At 39.5% G+C, this 18,036-nt stretch overlaps 1 protein-coding gene across 8 annotated transcripts in view; it reads right to left on the minus strand.

Moving 5' to 3' along the window:
* Nucleotides 1-18,036, minus strand: part of astn1 (astrotactin 1) — a 204,599-nt gene that overhangs the window by 16,513 nt on the left and 170,050 nt on the right. For all 8 annotated transcript variants that reach the window (XM_077615012.1, XM_077615009.1, XM_077615015.1 and 5 more), the window contains 3 exons: nucleotides 16,506-16,783; nucleotides 12,369-12,502; nucleotides 11,575-11,726 (listed from right to left, as the gene is read on the minus strand). In XM_077615012.1, the coding sequence (XP_077471138.1) occupies nucleotides 11,575-11,726; nucleotides 12,369-12,502; nucleotides 16,506-16,783 (564 nt within the window). The remainder of the gene's footprint in view (nucleotides 1-11,574; nucleotides 11,727-12,368; nucleotides 12,503-16,505; nucleotides 16,784-18,036) is intronic.

The raw sequence follows: 18,036 nt of genomic DNA on the forward strand, positions 1-18,036 counted from the left end.
TGTCAAGAATGAAATATTCCATGCAAAGGTCAAACAAATGGAAGAGACTGACTATTAAATGGATTGACACATATAAAAATAGATTCTAAAACTATATACTCCACAAATGGGCTATACGAATGGATAAAGACATTGTCTGAGAAATATCTTTCAGGCCAATATTCCATGGAAAGCTCTTTCAATGCAAAGGTTAATAGCAACGCACAGAAACATGAAGTTGAGACTGTTTTACTTGTCCTTCAGCTGGAGATGTTTACCCTGTGCATTCTTCAAGTCTGATTGGTTGGAAAATAAAGTATTGCCAGGAGACTGATTTATGGGAGTTATGGGATCTCTCACCTTTTGAAGTTGTGCCTGCTTTTGACAGTTTAGTTATGCAGGCAATGTGCGTGTGTGCCTGTTGACCCTTAAAGTCAAATCTTTTCCCCCTTCTTTGAAATGAAAAGGATGGTTGCATTAAATATGAATCTGATTCTGCAGCAGAATATGTATTGAAGAGTTGCTTTTCTACTATTGAATAGAAAATGTTGATAGCTGAGTTGTGAGACTATGGAAAATCACATTGGTTGCAATGAACAATATTACAATTCATGTATAGGCAGAAACATGTACATGACAAACTACCAAAGGAAAGAGTCAGGAGGAATTTTGGGAAACACAAAAAGCACAAACAACATCGTTGTTCCCATTGATGTTGAGAATGACAAAAGGATTTTGATAACCTCCTTTTCACAATAATACTCGTCATATTATCGGGGCCAATATAGACCTGTACCGTATTTTCACAACTATATGGTGCATCGCATTTAAAGGCGCAGTGTCAGTAACGAGTGCATTGCAGTGTATTGACAAAAGAACTACATATCCCAGCATAAATCGCGCACGGGGGAAAATGAAGTCGCAGGCTGCTTACCGTAGTTGCGAGACCTGTAGAGGATGGTGTACCCTATCGACTGATTTATTTTATTTTATCATGATAACAATTTTAGTATATCGGTCCATATATAAAGCGCACTGGATTATAAGGTGCCCTGTCTATTTTGGAGAAAATTTAAGACTTTTAAGTGCGCCATATAGTCGTGAACATACAGTAGATAAATTAATAGTTCTATTACTTCATAATTTTAGTTAATGGCCCTAAAGAACATCTTAGGTTTAATGTAACACTTTAATTAATGCATATTAAGTTGACTGCACAAAAACACATTCTAGAAAGGATAGGAGTTTCATAGCTATCTTATAGTGTCAATTTGAATAATTAAAGGTCATTTGTGTCTGTCCTCTCCACGTTTCGTCGACCTTCTCTATTTTCTGTTTGTCTCACATTTGCATTCCTCTCATATGGGCACAACACACTAACAGCTATTTAAAATGCGTCTGAAGTATTTGGCTTTCCATCAATTGCACCAGGCACGCAAGTGAAATTATACAGATGAAGCAGATCTTGCCGTGCTGATTCAAGTTTTTTTTTTTTTTCGCATGACGAGTGAAACCCAACCCAAACAGTAGTTAGAATCCAAAACACACTGGACTCAAATACTGATGCTCGAAAGTATCAAATGACTGGCAACAAACAACATTTTCACAATGAAGTCTATTGGAATCAACCTTTAAAACATCCTCTTCTCAGCGTTATAAAAAGTTTATTGTCTCAATATAATTTTTGTTGTGTTTTTGATACACTATGTTGGTTTAAAATCTCTGTGCCTAAGACAAAAAGCAAAACATAAAAAAGCAGGCTTAGTCACACAAGAATATCTGTTCACGTTGAATTTTTTAGTATTTTCTCAAACATGAATTCATATGTGACCGAAATTTTCCTGAAAATGTGTGTTCTTGTGGGCAACTGTGGACTAGATTAACAATTCAATTAGAATCATGCCGGGTGGCCCGGCGGCTGAGTGGTTAGCGCGTCGGCCTCAAAGCTCTGGGGTCCTGGGTTCATATCGAGGTCACGTCCATCTGTGTGGAGTTTGCATATTCTCCCCGGGCCTGCGTGGGTTTTCTCCGGGAACTCCGGTTTCCTCCCACATTCCAAAAACATGCATGGTAGGCAGATTAGACACTCTAAATTGCTCCTAGCTAAGAGTGTGAGCGTGAATGGTTGTCCGTCTCCTTGTGCCCTGCGATTGGCCACCGATTCAGGGTGGCCCCCGCCTCTGGCCCGGAGTCAGGTGGGATAGGCTCCAGCACCCTAATGAGGATGAAGCAGTTCAGAATATGAGATGAGATGAATTCATCGCGTGTAAGAGATTCTTGTTTCACTACATTTGTAGAAGCATCTCACTATTGTTGAAATTTAACTTTTTCAGATTCCGTTCTAAAGCTGCTTCACCAAGTGTTGTGAGCAGAATGTAAAACAAGCAGAATCCTGCTTGACAATATACTTCATTCATTTATTTCTTGTACCGCTTATCCCAACAAGGGTCGTGGGGGGTGCTGGAGCCTATCCCAGCCAAGTATGGGCAACAGACAGGGGACACCAGCCATTAAGCAATTTATATTCTGTAAAGATGCTTATGATGGCACTCCAGTTAATTTACAGAAGAAGAAAAAACACATTTTCTAGGGCCCCTTTTACACCGCACGGAATTCATACTGTGTAGAGGAAGCCTTAGAAAATTGATCGATTCAAATGTGGCCTGGTGTTCTCAACAAGCTCCCAAAGGCCTTAAAAAGCCTTTCCTGTTCGCAGTCCCTTGTTTATTTGTTGTGGAATCAAAGGCGTTCTATAGTACTATGTTCCCTTGAGAGGATGTAGCTCTCACATTACTACAGCATGCTGCATTCATTACATTCCTTCATTACTCTTTAAGACGAAATAATAACATTTGACAAGCAGTAAACAAAGAACTTATAATTAACTGTATAAATGGCAAACTGGATCTGACAACTACTATTTGCTGCTGCTAATTCGGCTAGGCGTTTACTCAAAGATGGGTGACGTGCTGTGGGTTCTTTGAAAGATCACTTTCCAAGGCAATCATCGAGAGACTGTTTTTGATAGAGTTAAACCTTTGTGAGACTGTGATGAACCATGAAATTGCTGAAGGCTCATTGAGTGGTTATTGAGAGAGAACTTGGTGACCTCTGGACTGTCATTGAAAGTGCCAGTGAAATTATTATTACTATTTTCTTTTTTTACTCAGCGGTGACACAACAATCACCACATCTTTGTGAATGCATGTTAAGTAAAGGAAAAAGAGTCTAGTTGCAATTAATAACCTGGTTATCATCAAGGGACTGTTTACCTGGTTTATAATTCTGTTTTCCAAACTACTGAGACACCATTCTGCTTCACTTCTTTTGGTACACATACAGAGTTATAATGTACATACTATACAAACATGTATACACCGCCTACTGCTCATAGTTAGTGTGACATACTAGAGTGTTTGATTTATTAGTGTGACATGCTAGAGTGTTTGATTTATTAACGATTGCATGTAAAGAAGCTATGACGAGTTTGGATTGAATGTGTGTATCGGTGTTCGATTGGTGATCCTTGGATCCACATGGCAAGTGTGGGGCATGTTAAAGTAGATCGGTATTCGATTATTGATGTCTTAGCAAAGAGCTTGAGGCACGGGAGGTCTGTTGAATCATTACAGTAAAAGTTGGATTGAACTAACAACAACATATCACTGTTCTGATTATTTCCCCCTGTGTCTCAAGATCAAATGCAGGGTGTAACATTTTGGAGGCACCGCTGGGATTGCTGTTCAGATGTCCAGTGTCCAAGACCTGCTCACTGAATTCTGAGCCAGCTAAATCCCCCCAAACACTACAAACCAGGCAGATGGCAGTGAGAGGAGGTGTTGCTGTTTAAGAAGAACTGGAAGTTGGCGGTTGAGTACTTGTCATCTGAGGCCTACGAGATCATCAGAGGGACGGTAAAGACGTGCCAGTTCAGAGTTCACTCCTGTACAGTCAACAGAGCTCCTAGATCGTCAACAAAATGGAACAGTTACTCGAAGAGGTGGTAGGAACATTGAACAACCTGACGGAAAATAACCTACTGGAAATATGTGATTTTCTTAACATATTAAGAAGTGTTAAACGGAAATCGCGTCTATCATTAGTGGCTCACATTGTAAAGTACCTAGAAAGAGAAGAACTAGAGGAAGTAGAGGATGAAGGCATGTCTGAATTGTTGAAACTGAAAGATAAAATATCAGATATGAAGCATGAAGTCAAAAGAGATGAAAACGAAAAGCAAGGATCAAGATGGGAAGAGACTCCAATAACTTTGCCCCAGCTACCAGATGCTGCGGACCCTCAAGGGGGTGTGTCTCCCCAGCCCCAGCCAAGCTCATACTGGCGCAAGGACTTCAAAATTGCTGGCCAGATAGGTGAACCAGGCCAAAGGGACAAGCTGACATACTCCAGCCTTGTTCATCAAATTGAAAATGGACTGAATAGGGGTTACCTAGATGTGGAAATTATTGATGCAGTTATCAGAGCTATCTCCCCCAGTTTGCAGCTACGTAATTATTTGGAAGAGAAACCTAACCTCACTCTTCCCACACTCAAACGCATCCTACGCGCTCATTTTCAGGAAAGGAGTGCTACCGACCTCTATGTGCAGTTAGCTTCAGAAGTGCAGCATATCAAAGAGACTCCTCAAAGTTTCGTAATGCGAGTCTTAGTTCTTAGGCAGAAGGTACTGTTTGCATCTCGAGAATCAGAATCAGGAATCCAGTACAACCAAAGTTTAGTCCAGCGTATGTGCTTGCACACGATACTCACTGGTCTCCAGAGTGACAGTGTTAGAGTAGATATGCAGCCTCTCTTGCTGAACTGTAAGACTTCAGATGAGCTTTTGCTAGAGAGGTTAAATGTAGCCTGTGCTAATGAAACAGAAAGGAGAAATAAAAAGAAGTTTAGTACCCCACAGGCAGCGACACATGTTAGCAAGGTGCACTCAGAAGAACTACGACCTACCAATTGCCCTGGAGAAGAAAAACCAAAAGTGTCCCGTGAGGTACGAGCGGAGTTGACTGAACTTAAGGCAAGTGTTGCTTCTCTTAAAGATCTCAGTGCAGAGATAGCTCAGATCAGAAAGACACTACAGCAGGCTATGTTTCAGCCTCAGTCCTACCTCCCACCTTCAGTTAGAAGACCAGTTAGGGAGCCCCAGCCACCTTTTGCAAAACAAAATTACTACAGCAAGCCCCCAGCACCCCCCTGGAACACTAGCCGCCCTGCTTATGTCCCAAGAAGGTGTTTTGCTTGTCAGCAGGGAGGGCGAGATGTGAAGTGCACACATTGTTATCGGTGTGGGAGTGGAGAACATTTCCAAGCTGGATGTAAAATCCGAGGAGGCAGACCACTAAAAGAAGAGACTATAGCAGAGCTAACTCAGGAAAGGGAAGGTGTGGTTCGTGTGCTTTGTGGCACACCCAGTCCACTGGCCATCGTCAATCCTCCCAGCATGCAACAGCAGCAGGTGGGAACTCAGCAACACCTGATGGTGGAACCTGCCGATTCAAAGGCAAAGATCAGACGACTTAGACAAGAGCTAGAAGAGAGGAATAAACAACTGCTGGACAACAGACACCAGCAGGAAAACATGGAGGAAGAAATAAAGAGGCTCCAGCAGGAGAATTTGAAGCTGCTCGTAGACGCCCGTGCAGCCCGCGCCTATCGCGATGAACTGGATGCGCTGAGAGAACGCGCAATCAAAGCTGACAAGCTGGAGTTATACAAGGCCAAAGTGGAGAAAGGGAGACAAGGGATGGAGTCTGAGCACAGGCCACTGTCAGCGAATCAGAGACTCGGAGTGAAGGGCCCTGCTTCCGGACCAGTACAACGAGAAGATGACTATCAGCGGGAGGACCTGCCTGGTGAGGGAACAAATCTGGCTGTTGAAGATCCTCGTGATGATCATTTATCAGAGACCTCTCCGCCAACCACTGTGAATGAACCTGAGGCGTTGACTTATGAACGGCCAAGAAGGGAGAGACATCCACCACGACGAACGACCTATGATCAGCTTGGTGTCCCCTCCTGTTATAGTACTCAGTCACCACATCAGCTGCTACCTGCTTACCCTGCACCAGGAGTGGTTCCTTGTTTCCATCCAGTGAACGTGGACCGTACGAGGTGTGGATTATATTTGAACTGTGGCCCTTGCCGCCTGGAGTTTTCATGAGTATCAGTTTACAGAAGAGGATGTGAAATGACAAGTTCGCTAGACTGTTCAGCATAACAACCAACAAGGGGAAGATATTTGGAATATACTGATGTCGGGACGACATTTGTTTTTGTGGGGGAGAGTGTGACATACTAGAGTGTTTGATTTATTAGTGTGACATGCTAGAGTGTTTGATTTATTAACGATTGCATGTAAAGAAGCTATGACGAGTTTGGATTGAATGTGTGTATCGGTGTTCGATTGGTGATCCTTGGATCCACATGGCAAGTGTGGGGCATGTTAAAGTAGATCGGTATTCGATTATTGATGTCTTAGCAAAGAGCTTGAGGCACGGGAGGTCTGTTGAATCATTACAGTAAAAGTTTGGATTGAACTAACAACAACATCTCGCTGTTCTGATTATTTCCCCCTGTGTGTCAAGATCGAATGCAGGGTGTAACATTAGCTAGGATGGGCTCTAGCATGCCCGTGACCCCAATGACGAAATTTTACGCAAGATGAGTGAGTATACTATTTATGACGTTTACTGTACAGCTTTACTGATACATTACTACTGTATAGATGCCAATAGATATTCACCGCACACTAATCTGCCGACATCTGTTGATTGACTGATATTTATCATTCCAAGGAAAAGCCTACTTTGCTTCAAAGCTCACCTTTTCACGACATAAATTGTTGGCCTATGTATATGAATGAAAAAAAAAACATGTTTTGGTATTATTTTGTTTTCCGTTCACCCTCAAGCCATCTTTAGCTTATTCGTCAATCAAAAGTATTGCCTCAATGCTTTGCTCATGCCTCAGGGTATGTTTGTTTTTAGAGCAACACTGGGTAAACCAACCACTGCTCTCACTTGACTTAACCTCCTAAGACCCAGACTCTTTCAAGGCATGCATTTTTTATTTTCTCTTTTATATTTAGGCCAATTGGGACCTGATCCGTGTAAAAACAAAGAATTATTTTTTACATGATGTAGTTTCTGAGAAAAATTAGTGGACGCCAAGCCCTTATAGTCCAAAATTTAACATTGTAGTCTTGTGACAACCAAAAATGTGATGTCCACACATGTGGACGCCAGGTCCCAGGAGGTTAAAGCAGACTTTGTACTCAGGATGTTTACAGAGATCTATCAGGTATTAGTGTAAGTGTGAACACTTACACTAGGATCTCACCTTATTTGCCTGAAGCTTGTTAAGGCAGACAGTCTTCCACAAACAAGCAGATTAGTCCCAAAACAAAACAAATCCAGAGCTGGCAACTACTTCGTAATTTCAGGAGTTTAACCGGAAATGCAACGCAAACTCCGGGACTCCGGACAACCTCCCTAAACTACGGAACCCCCCCCCATTTTTTTTAAACATCCATCTCAGAAAAGTACCAAATTTCTAATTTAAATGCCTCGAAAATTCACACCATCGCTACGGCTTCTGTCATTTTGATTCAACTGCACTGCAAACCGGAAGAATTTGGTGACAAAAGAGAATTGTGAATCATCCGAGTTACAAGTTCTGACGAATGATTCATCTTGTGCAACTTCAGCGCATATCGGTTTTGCGTGAATCACATTCACTCCGGATAAACTCCAGAAATGGGACAAGGGTATTCCTGAAATGGGGTCGTCGGATGTTGGCAGGTCTGCAAATCTCTTCAGTTTTCATGTAATTTGGGATTTTTAATAGAAGAAAAACATGCATCTGACAAATAAATGTCAAATTGAAACCGTGGGTCTCGTAGAAGAAATTGCTATTGCGTCATAAGTTTCTAATATGCCCTCATCCTAAATTCTTCATTTCTGTTTAAGAAAATCAATCAGTGATCACATAGAAGTACACAAACCAGAGAGGATCATGTAGTTGGCAATCGTGTAACAATAGAAATGAACTGTGGATGGGAATTGTAGAATAATATATAAATGATACGTCAAAATCTGTTTCTTGAAGGAATTATATCACTAAACTCTATTTTTCTAGAAACCTGACACTTTGATAGATGTGGAGTTTCAGGGCACTGTGTACGAAAAGAGGGTCTACCATGTTCTTTTCATTCTTTTACACCAGGCTACTCAGTTAATCTGTAAGGAGTCTAAATTGAAAAGAGGTCAAAACAGTAGATTTAGGAGGAACATTAATTTCAACTGCAGAACAAACTCATAAAGTTCATTCCATTCTAAAGTACCACAGTGGCAGTATCCAATGATGTCAGGCTGCTGAAATTACCCAGTCTTTGTGATTGATTTCCTTGTCATTTTACTAGAGGTTTCTTATTAAAGTGCCATTAAAGTTGGGTGAACGATATTGAAATGCATCAATCATTACTGCTATTTCATTACTTGATTAAACTATTATGCTTTTCTGCTTAAATACAAGCCATTACATTCAGTTTCGATGGACGACTGGTTGTATATTATGCGTCTTTTTATTGGGACTTTGATGTTCTCCTTCTGTTTACCCTTAAAGAAAACAATCAGAGTTGAGTGGGAGAGAAAATAATGAATTTTGAGAAAAGACCGTGTTGTAAGAAACAGAGTTTAGTAAGAGGGTGAAAAATCAAAACAGTTTTAAAAACGAGACAGGAGGAGATTGGAGGAAGCTTGAGAGAAACTGAAAAAATGTTGAAAAATGAAACACAGCTTGGGAGAACTTGCAGAAATGTCCATTGGTTTACGCAACTCAAATTCTCAGAGATGAAAGGCAGCTGAAATCAAAACCACACTGTTCAGTCTGCTTTCAGTTTTTTTTTCTGAAATCATGTGCCTGTCTTTGATTCCTTTGCTCTGTCGATCACATACTTCCTTGGTGGTCTGTTTACCCCTCTTCGCTCCCCTCTTGCCGACATCCATGACCAGCCACCATTGCCTATATGTTCACATCATTGTGTGTTCACCAAAAGTAATCAATCATCTTGTACTGTAGGTTTTGAGTTGAGCCCTCACTGCCCAATTAACGGAATGAAAGCTCAGATCATCAGAAGTACAGTATAATGAGCACAAAAATCTTTCAACAAACACAAACCAAACGTGCTTGAATATTTCTGTATCCCTTGTTATTCATATTCCTTCATTCATTATCCACACCTCTCATCCTCACAAGGGTCACGGGGGGTGTCGGAGCCTATCCCAGCTAACGACGAGCACCAGGCAGAGGACATCTTGAATTGGTGGCCAGGCAATTACAGAGCACAAGGAGACGGACAACCCATTCACGTTCACGCTCATATCTAAGGGCAATTTAGAGTTTCGAACCAGCCTACCAAGCATGTCTTTGGGATGTGGGAGAGGAAACCGGAGTAACCAGAGAAAACCCACGCAAGATCGGGGAGAACATGCAAACTCTACACGGGAAGGTCTGAACCTGGGATTGAACCCTCAATCTCAGAACTGTGAGGCTGACACGCTAACCACTCATATACTGGGCCATTTACTTTTACTACTTGTGACATGAGGGTGCATGTCAAAAGTAGTAAAACTAAATGCTGAGACCAATATCAATGCTTAATATTGTTATTAATGACCACCATCTTGTGGATTCTTTAAAAACTACAAAATTGTAGAGAATTTTTTAACCGTGATCTACATAAGAAGAATCTTCTAGAATTAGACTCACTAAACAGACATTTTACAAAAAGTATATGAATATTGAAACAGTGATATTTCATCAAATCAGGTTAATTTATCAAATAATTTAATTTAATACACAGCCGATAGATTTTCAGGCAACAACAACTTTTTTGTTGTTATTTTGTACAGATGTGGTCTATTTCACTTTCAGCAATCTCATGGACATAGTTAAATTTCCTTGAATGTGATATTTAAATGTAATATTTGTACATTTATATTGACGGCTTATGAAAAATAATCATTGTTTTTCAAGGTTTTTCTGGTAACACAAAAAATTAAACAATTGATGATTTTTTTTTAATTCACGAGCAATGATTTGTTTTTAGAAAATGACTTAGCCTATTATTTAAAAAGGGTCAGAATATAGAATAAGCATATGCAGTATATTTGTAATAACTAAGGAAACTATGATTTAAGTTGATGGACTGGACAAATATATGTCAGATCTAAATTTTATCGACCAGCTGTGTGGTATTCTCAGATGAAAAGGAAAGAAAGTTACAAGCAGCCACCTCATTCTGTTTAATGCGCCAAAATTAAATGATATACTCTTCTCTTTGGCAGCAACAGTCAAATATTAAAGCACTAATGGGCACAATATATGCTCAGAGTAGGAGAGTGTGGTCGGCATATAAAGTACTACACAAACTCTGTGTGCATCTTATAAAGCAGAATTAGAAAAGGTACTCTCAAATTATAAATGGCTTTTCAAGGATTGTCTTGCTTGTACAGAATACTTTACACAAGTCATCACAAGGTTAAAATATTTTACCCCTCTGAAAATGCTGCTAAAATTAACAAAATAAACAAACAGAAACATCAACAAATAATTTTTAGACTGTTCAGACGATTGCTCAAGGTGATGTCTTTGAAGCAAGACTTAATTTATTTTTAAGGGTGTCATTTAAAGTTATACCATAGCTGAAAATGTAAAAGACCCATAAACTCATCCCTGCATGTTGTAATAAATAACTCACTCTAACAGAATGAGCGGTGCCATGACATTCTCGTCTTGATACAATGCAGTTCAGTGGTTGGTGGTTTTAGTTAACTCTGTGCCAAAGGGCACTTAGGTGAACTAAAGTTGTTTTCGTTTGTAAAAGTCGGAATGTATGCATTTTCTAAATGTATGCCATGCTTTGCACACATAAATATTCATGTTTTATACATCAGCACTACTGTTCAAAAGTTCAAGGTCACCCACACAAGATCATGTATTCTACGAAAACGCATTATTTGTGTACAAATCCTGTTTAAAAGTTTGGAAAACTTTATTTTTGCCAAATTGCCTGAATCTGAAGTATTATGTATCTACTAACTGCCTATGCTATGCTGTTGGACCTTTAATAAAGCAAAAACCAGGTAAACTACGTACAAGCAACCTAATTACCGGGTGAAAATGTACTCATTTTGATGATTTTAATTGAATTCAGAATTATCCCACAGTATATCATTGAGTAGTTTTCAGGATAAGAGTATGGATAGGTAATATACCGTGTTTTCACAACTATAAGGCACACTTAAAGGTCTTAAATTTTCTCCAAAATAGACAGGGCGCCTTATAATCCAGTGTGCTTTATATATGGAAAAAAAATTAAAATGTGTCATTCATTGAGGGTGCGCCTTATAATGTGGTGCGCCTTATAGTCGTGAAAATACGGTACTTAAATCTCCCCGTAACTTATACATTTGATGTATGCCTAACTGGCGAACTGAGCTCAATTATAAGCTCCCCATATGATTTAGTAATAACATCCTCTTTAAAATTGTATTGGAAACTGGTGAAAGTAGAAAATACCTGTCTCAATCTTCGAATGGTCAGTCCTGTCAGTCACCTTCTCCTGGCTAATGAGATAATCAATGACCCTCACACCAATAGGCGGTTCTGTGTGGTTCCATTCCATGATGAGCAATGAGCTACTTGGCTCATAGGTGTAGGACAGTTTCAACCTGGCAACAAGAACAACAACAAAAAACATAAGGAGGACTTCATGGTGATAGTTGCTCACAAAAGAACAACCTTTGAAAATTGAGAGGAATGCTTCTATTTCTCCACTTCGAGACAGCTCCTGCAGCTTTATGTTAGTAACTCGTCAGGAGTAGACCCCCTACCACCACCACCTCTCAGCTCCCAACTTGAAATAAAATAGCTCATTTAAATGATTAGCCCAACTTTATTTGAGCGTGAGATATCAAAGAAAAATATCAGATTGCTGTCATGCATAATGGAATGCAATACTTCTGTCTGGGTATAAAAGAGGTGGGGGGGAATAAAATTTGGGAATCTGACCACATCTGAATTAGGCTGGCAATGTTGGAGTACAAGTCTCACAGCCATTTTGCAATCATTTCTGGAATAGCTTTTTGTTCAACCAAACATGAAAACAAGGAATTGCTATTTTCTGATACCATTCCATGTTTATCTAACACAATATGGAATGTGTCCATTCTGTAGTACAATCGAGGAAATAAATAGGTTAGATTACATTACATTTTACTCATCGTACGCGGGAAATTAAATAGTGAAGTAAGTTAGTACTAGTATGTTTTAGTAGGTTGGAATTATTTCTACAACTGGTATTGTTTGCATACATTGGTTGGGGAAGTGGTGCACAAGTAGGGAGTCCATCAGCACCAAAAGCGCTGGAATCACACCGGCACCAATCATCAATCACGTCACCCCTCGCTGAACACCACAGCATGCTCATCATTGCCTCTTGAAGAGCCTGCAAAAAAGCAGGGAAAACGAGAACAATAAACGTGTGAATATATGGATAAAAGGAAGGTTGACTTTAAAACAAACACATTTCTAAAGACAATGCTGGGTATTAGATATCGTCTGTAATTAGCATGCTTTTTGGACTATAAACTAACACTTTCTTCTCATTATTTAAAACCACAGGATTTTCATATTAGAACATCTTACTTGTGGATTTTTTGACTAAAGAACTTCATGTTTTGTTTTTGTTTTTTGCAAAAAAACTAGATAAAATAATTCCAGTCCACGGGCCAGCGCTTCATGATTGCAATGTGACCAGATTCCATTAATGCATTCTTAGCTTTGTGTTAGTGTGCCAAATACTCTGTGAGAATGCAAGCTTTTTCCAAGGGAATTTCAATTTATTGTCACGAGAAGACAATTAGTGCCACTACTGAAAAACCAATAGAATTATTCTTTGTTCATCTCCCAATTAATTCACTTCAGACACTCTTACCTAGGGACAATTTTAAGTGATCACTCAGCCAACCAATCATGTTTTTAACCCTAAATTTACCAGTTAACTTACCATGGAAAAAGAGGATTTGGTTTATTGCAAACAAGGAGAAGTAAAGTGGATTTACATTTTTCTTCTTTGTAAATGTAGTGATTTGTCTTTTTAAATTGAACCATTTTCTGGACAGAGAGCCTCAGGGAACATGAGTGGGACTTGTCGTGTGTGGCTTCCCCTACAGGCCACTGTAAGGGGAGCGTGCTCTCAGTGTGTTGATGTGAATGTTGTTGATGTTGATGGTTGAGAAATATATTTTGATCAATGAAATGCCACCTTGTAACATCTCTTTAAGCAAATATGCATATTAAGATACAGGCACATGCATCGTATAGTCAGGTGTGGCACGCATCTGCCCTTACTGGAAGACATTGCCAGCCCTCGATACCTCAGCAGAGCCAGGAACATCATCGGGGACCCATACCACCCTGGTCACAATCTGTTCCAGCTGTTGCCCTCTGGCAGATGCTATAGGTCCCACAAAGTACGGACAAATAGGCTTAAGGACAGTTTTTTTCCCACATCCATCAGGACTCTAAACTTGCGGTAACACGACACACAATCCTTTCTGTGTAATAACTTCGGGGTGAGGTAATATGAATAGACGTTGGGCGGTGATCTGCCTCCTACTGGCTGACTGGCTGACTGAAGGTAAGTGAAAGACAGTGAGAGGTAAGTGTTCCGCTCGGGGGATGATGCGATGTATCCATCACGACATACTGTCAATTTACGAGTCCGAAATGATCACTTATTTGGGTCTTTTGCCGGGAAAACGCACCTTATGGAGAAGCACTACCAATTTCGTCATACGCAGTTTCTGGGTATGATGACAATTAGGCTTTTTGTCGACTCAATGATGATGACAAAGCCTATGTCCGATTATTATATGGATTTTTCCTGAAATATTTTGAAATATGGGCCTTGTGGCTCATCGTTAGGTGTGCGCTGTAGTGCCAAAATTACAATTATACAATTTGACAATGCAAAGGTTCATTATATGTGCAAGTTGTTAAAACTAAATCTATATTTATTGTACGCTATGTCGTATGTGATGACCTTAGGTACCTTGTTTGCTTGAAAGGTTATGTACGTTGTGATTTGGAGTGGGATTTCTCCAGAATTAAAATCTTCTCAAGGTCTATTACAATATCTGTGACAAGAAATTTAAGGAAGGGTCTTCTGAATCTTGGAGGTGAAAATACACGCTTTAGTTCAGCTATGGGAGAGAGTTGGTTACATTTCTCATTTTGTGTTGGGCCATGTTTTTCAATCGATGTCAAAACCTTACTAAAGATGATATGTGGATTCTGGGCCGTTTTTGAGCTTGTATGTTGGCCCGAGAGAATCGAATGGCACTCTCCTATTGGATCGGACTTTATATCCCCTACCAAACCAGTCCCGCCGTGTCACTTCAATGTGCCATAGGCAATCAGACGGGACAAGAAATGTGCACCAATTGAATGAAAATAAATGGCTTCCATAAATCCTAACTATGTACTATGGCTAAACCAGGCAGATAATTTTACAGCCATTCTGTTTGGCGACGGTGGCCTCAAATTGTCATGGTTAGCCAGGAACATAAAGTAAATCCTGCAATAGATTCAATGATCCAAATAAATCAATTCAATTCCTTATTTTTATTTATAAACAACAAAACGGTCTAAGATCCTAGTTGTATGACATTTGTGTCATATCTGTGATTGATTCTAAAACATCCCAGCTGATACATTTTAAAAAATGTGATTTTTGTCTAAATCTAGCCTTTCATTTAGATACATACAAATTACTGTTCAATCATTAGGAGTCATTATGTAATGAATATTAACTTCATTCATGCTTTTATTCTTTCAACCGCAAAACACAAACAACCTCCAGTTAACCTTTGTTAATACCAGTTGCTGCATCTATCCTATCCTGATTCCTGACACCCAGAAGGCTACACAACACTGTATTGACATTGACTTTTGCTAGAGGAGATACGGCAGTATTGATCTACAATATTGATTTGGTCAATAGGTTGGGACACAAAAACACAGCACGGTGTGATGTTAGCAGATTATACCATCAAACTCAGAATGGAAGTTCCTGTTACATATTTCTGTAGCACTTGACCATATCTCGGCAAAGTGCCCAGTCATCCCACCGGAGAGACAATGTCTGCGAAAGTAGTGGACAAGGGTAAAACTATCAGATACATTTTGTTTTGCATTGCTGTAATTTGCACAATAACTCCTTATCTGGAAAAGATGATCAACAGACGTCCTTAGATTATGCATTCATTCATTTTCTGAACTGCTTTATCCTCACTAGGTTCGCAGAGGGTGCTGTAAGCTATCCCAGCTGACTTCAGTCCAGAGGCAGGGGACACAAGGAGACCGACAAAAAACATGCACACTAGAGGCATACCTAGAGGCAATTTAGAGTGTCCAATCAGCCTACCATGCATGTCTTTGGAATGTTGGAGGAAACCAGAGTACCCTTAGAAAACCCACACAGGCCCGGAGAGAACATGCAAACTCCACACAGGTGGACCGACCTGGATTTGAACCCAGGACCCCAGAGCTGTGAGGCCGACACGCTAACCACTCACACCACCGGGCCGCCACCGTGCCTTAGATTATTCTTAAAATAAAATAAAAATAACAACTATGTCATTGGATGCACTTGGATTTTCATTTCTTTATGTATTCTTTATTTGTTGGGCAATTTTCACATAACATCCATGTTTATTTGACTAGGTATAGCTGCTTGTACAGTGTAACATCGTAGTATCCCTAAACCCAGGTTGGTTAGCTCAATATACCTGCTGTTTGATCATCTGCACTTTGACGGACAGGGGGTGGACAAGGTCATGGTAACCTAACAAAGTAACACTAATCATAATAACCCATAACTAACATAACTTTAACAAAACAAATGGCTGAATGTTAAGACCAACTGTATGTATACATGTACATCAATGTGTATGTATATATGTATATATATATATATATATATATATATATATATATATATATATATATATATATATATTTATGTTTTTATTAAAGTATCTATTACATATCTATTTATGTCTAAAATGTATTTTCCTGTATCTGCACTCTCACCCTCTTGCTACTGTGACGATGAAATTTCCTGAATACGGGATGAATATTGTTATCCAATCCAATCCAATCCAAAATTCGCTACCAAAGAAAAATATTCTTTATGGTGTCCCACAGCTCATAACCAAAGAACGAAAAAATTAGAAACAAACTTTTCGTTACTGAAGAAGACATTGCAATCTAATCCCAGTTCTAAATTCTTAAACCATAGAAAACAATATTCCGTGACACTTGAAAGAAGGTTAATTTTTGCTAGTGGCCTGCTGGGCTGCCTATCAGATGCAAATTATTTTGTGTGTTTCAACTGTCAAAACAGGCAAAGAAACAAATGAAATGAATAAATAAATTCAACACACCTGGTATGTCTCGTTGTTGGATACCAATTCATAAATAGGTGTTGCCTTGGTGATTTGCAATAGGACAGGCTCGGACTGCTGTCTCCCTTGCGCTGCCCTTGGGCTCATATGGCAAAGATGGCATGAACGAGGGCATTGACCCTGGCTGGTGCAATCCATCCGGACCCCCGCTGCCATCCGCTTGGCTCCTGCATCCAGCAGGCTAGCAATGTATGCAGGATATGTCAAAGTCCGAGGTTCCTTCTCATGCTCTTCTGATTCCTCAGAAGGTGAGTTGCCTAAATAAACAAAATAACATAAGGGATTATTTGGAGTATCACTGCATGACCGTCAAAATCTGTGTAAGTTGATAATAACACAGTTATAAACATTTCAAACCTATGGGTACAGTATGTGGAGGGGGAAATAAAATGTTAGTAGCACACCGTGTTCCTTTATTTCAGAAGGGGGCATAAAGGGAGGCCGCCTCAATTGTTTTTTTTTTCAATATTGATGTGGTAGTATTCTTCACTAGGCCCCAAATACCCCAAAATATAAAGTGATAGATGATGATGTCATCTGATAAAGTAACCAGGGAAATGAAAAAAACCGAACAGAATGGAAGAAAAAAAAAAAAAACCTTTCTCCGGTGGCAGAATGAAAAATCTACTAAACATTAATGCACTCCCACGTTTCCACAGCTCCCTTTTGGAGACTTTGAGGTCGTCAACATCACAAGACGAATGCTTAAGCAGGAGTGTAAATATATGGGTTTTGTATAGCTCTATTCAGTTCCCTCAAGAAAAGTTGAATGAATAAAATGAAGAAAATAATCTCCTCTTTAGAATGAAAAGAATGAATAATGAAACAATTTCTTCAATGCATTTTACCAAGTTAACAGGCTCGCAAGATGAATGAACAAATGAATGAGTGGAGGCAGGAAGAATTAATAATTGCAGAATAAATATTTACACATCACTAATTTGACCTTATCATTGAAAACTATCAACGCATACAAAACACCTAATTAGTATATTTGTACACATTCAACTTCCTAAATTAATTATGTCACTAAGTGAAGGTCCACCACAGGCCCATAAGTGCTACTATTAGCAAACAACATCCTCTCTATCAGTGCCCAGCCTATCACAATGGGTTTTTTTGCTGTTCAGTGTTTGCGGTTAATTTGCCTATTAAAACAAAGTGTGGGATCAATATGCAATATGGGAAGTCTCAGCGGCACCTAGCAATAATATTGAATATACTGCAAACCCTTAACCACCATTTCTGGGCACAAACAGCACTCAAGAGTCGGTCGAAAGGGTTTAAACGGGCTAACATAATGTAGTCGATCTCTCCCCGACAACAATGTTTTGTTTTTTACTGGATGTGTTTATCACAAGACAGACAGAAGAGCAGATGCAATCTAACTTAATTTCATGGTTTTCATTTAACACTATTTTCCTTTTAAATATATAAATGTCCTTTTTGAACTGAAAATAGTTATGACTTTCTGCACTTCAACAGAACAATAGGCCTCCATAGTGATTTT

Source organism: Stigmatopora argus, chromosome 12, assembly GCF_051989625.1.
Source record: "Stigmatopora argus isolate UIUO_Sarg chromosome 12, RoL_Sarg_1.0, whole genome shotgun sequence".
Lineage (NCBI taxonomy): Eukaryota > Metazoa > Chordata > Actinopteri > Syngnathiformes > Syngnathidae > Stigmatopora > Stigmatopora argus.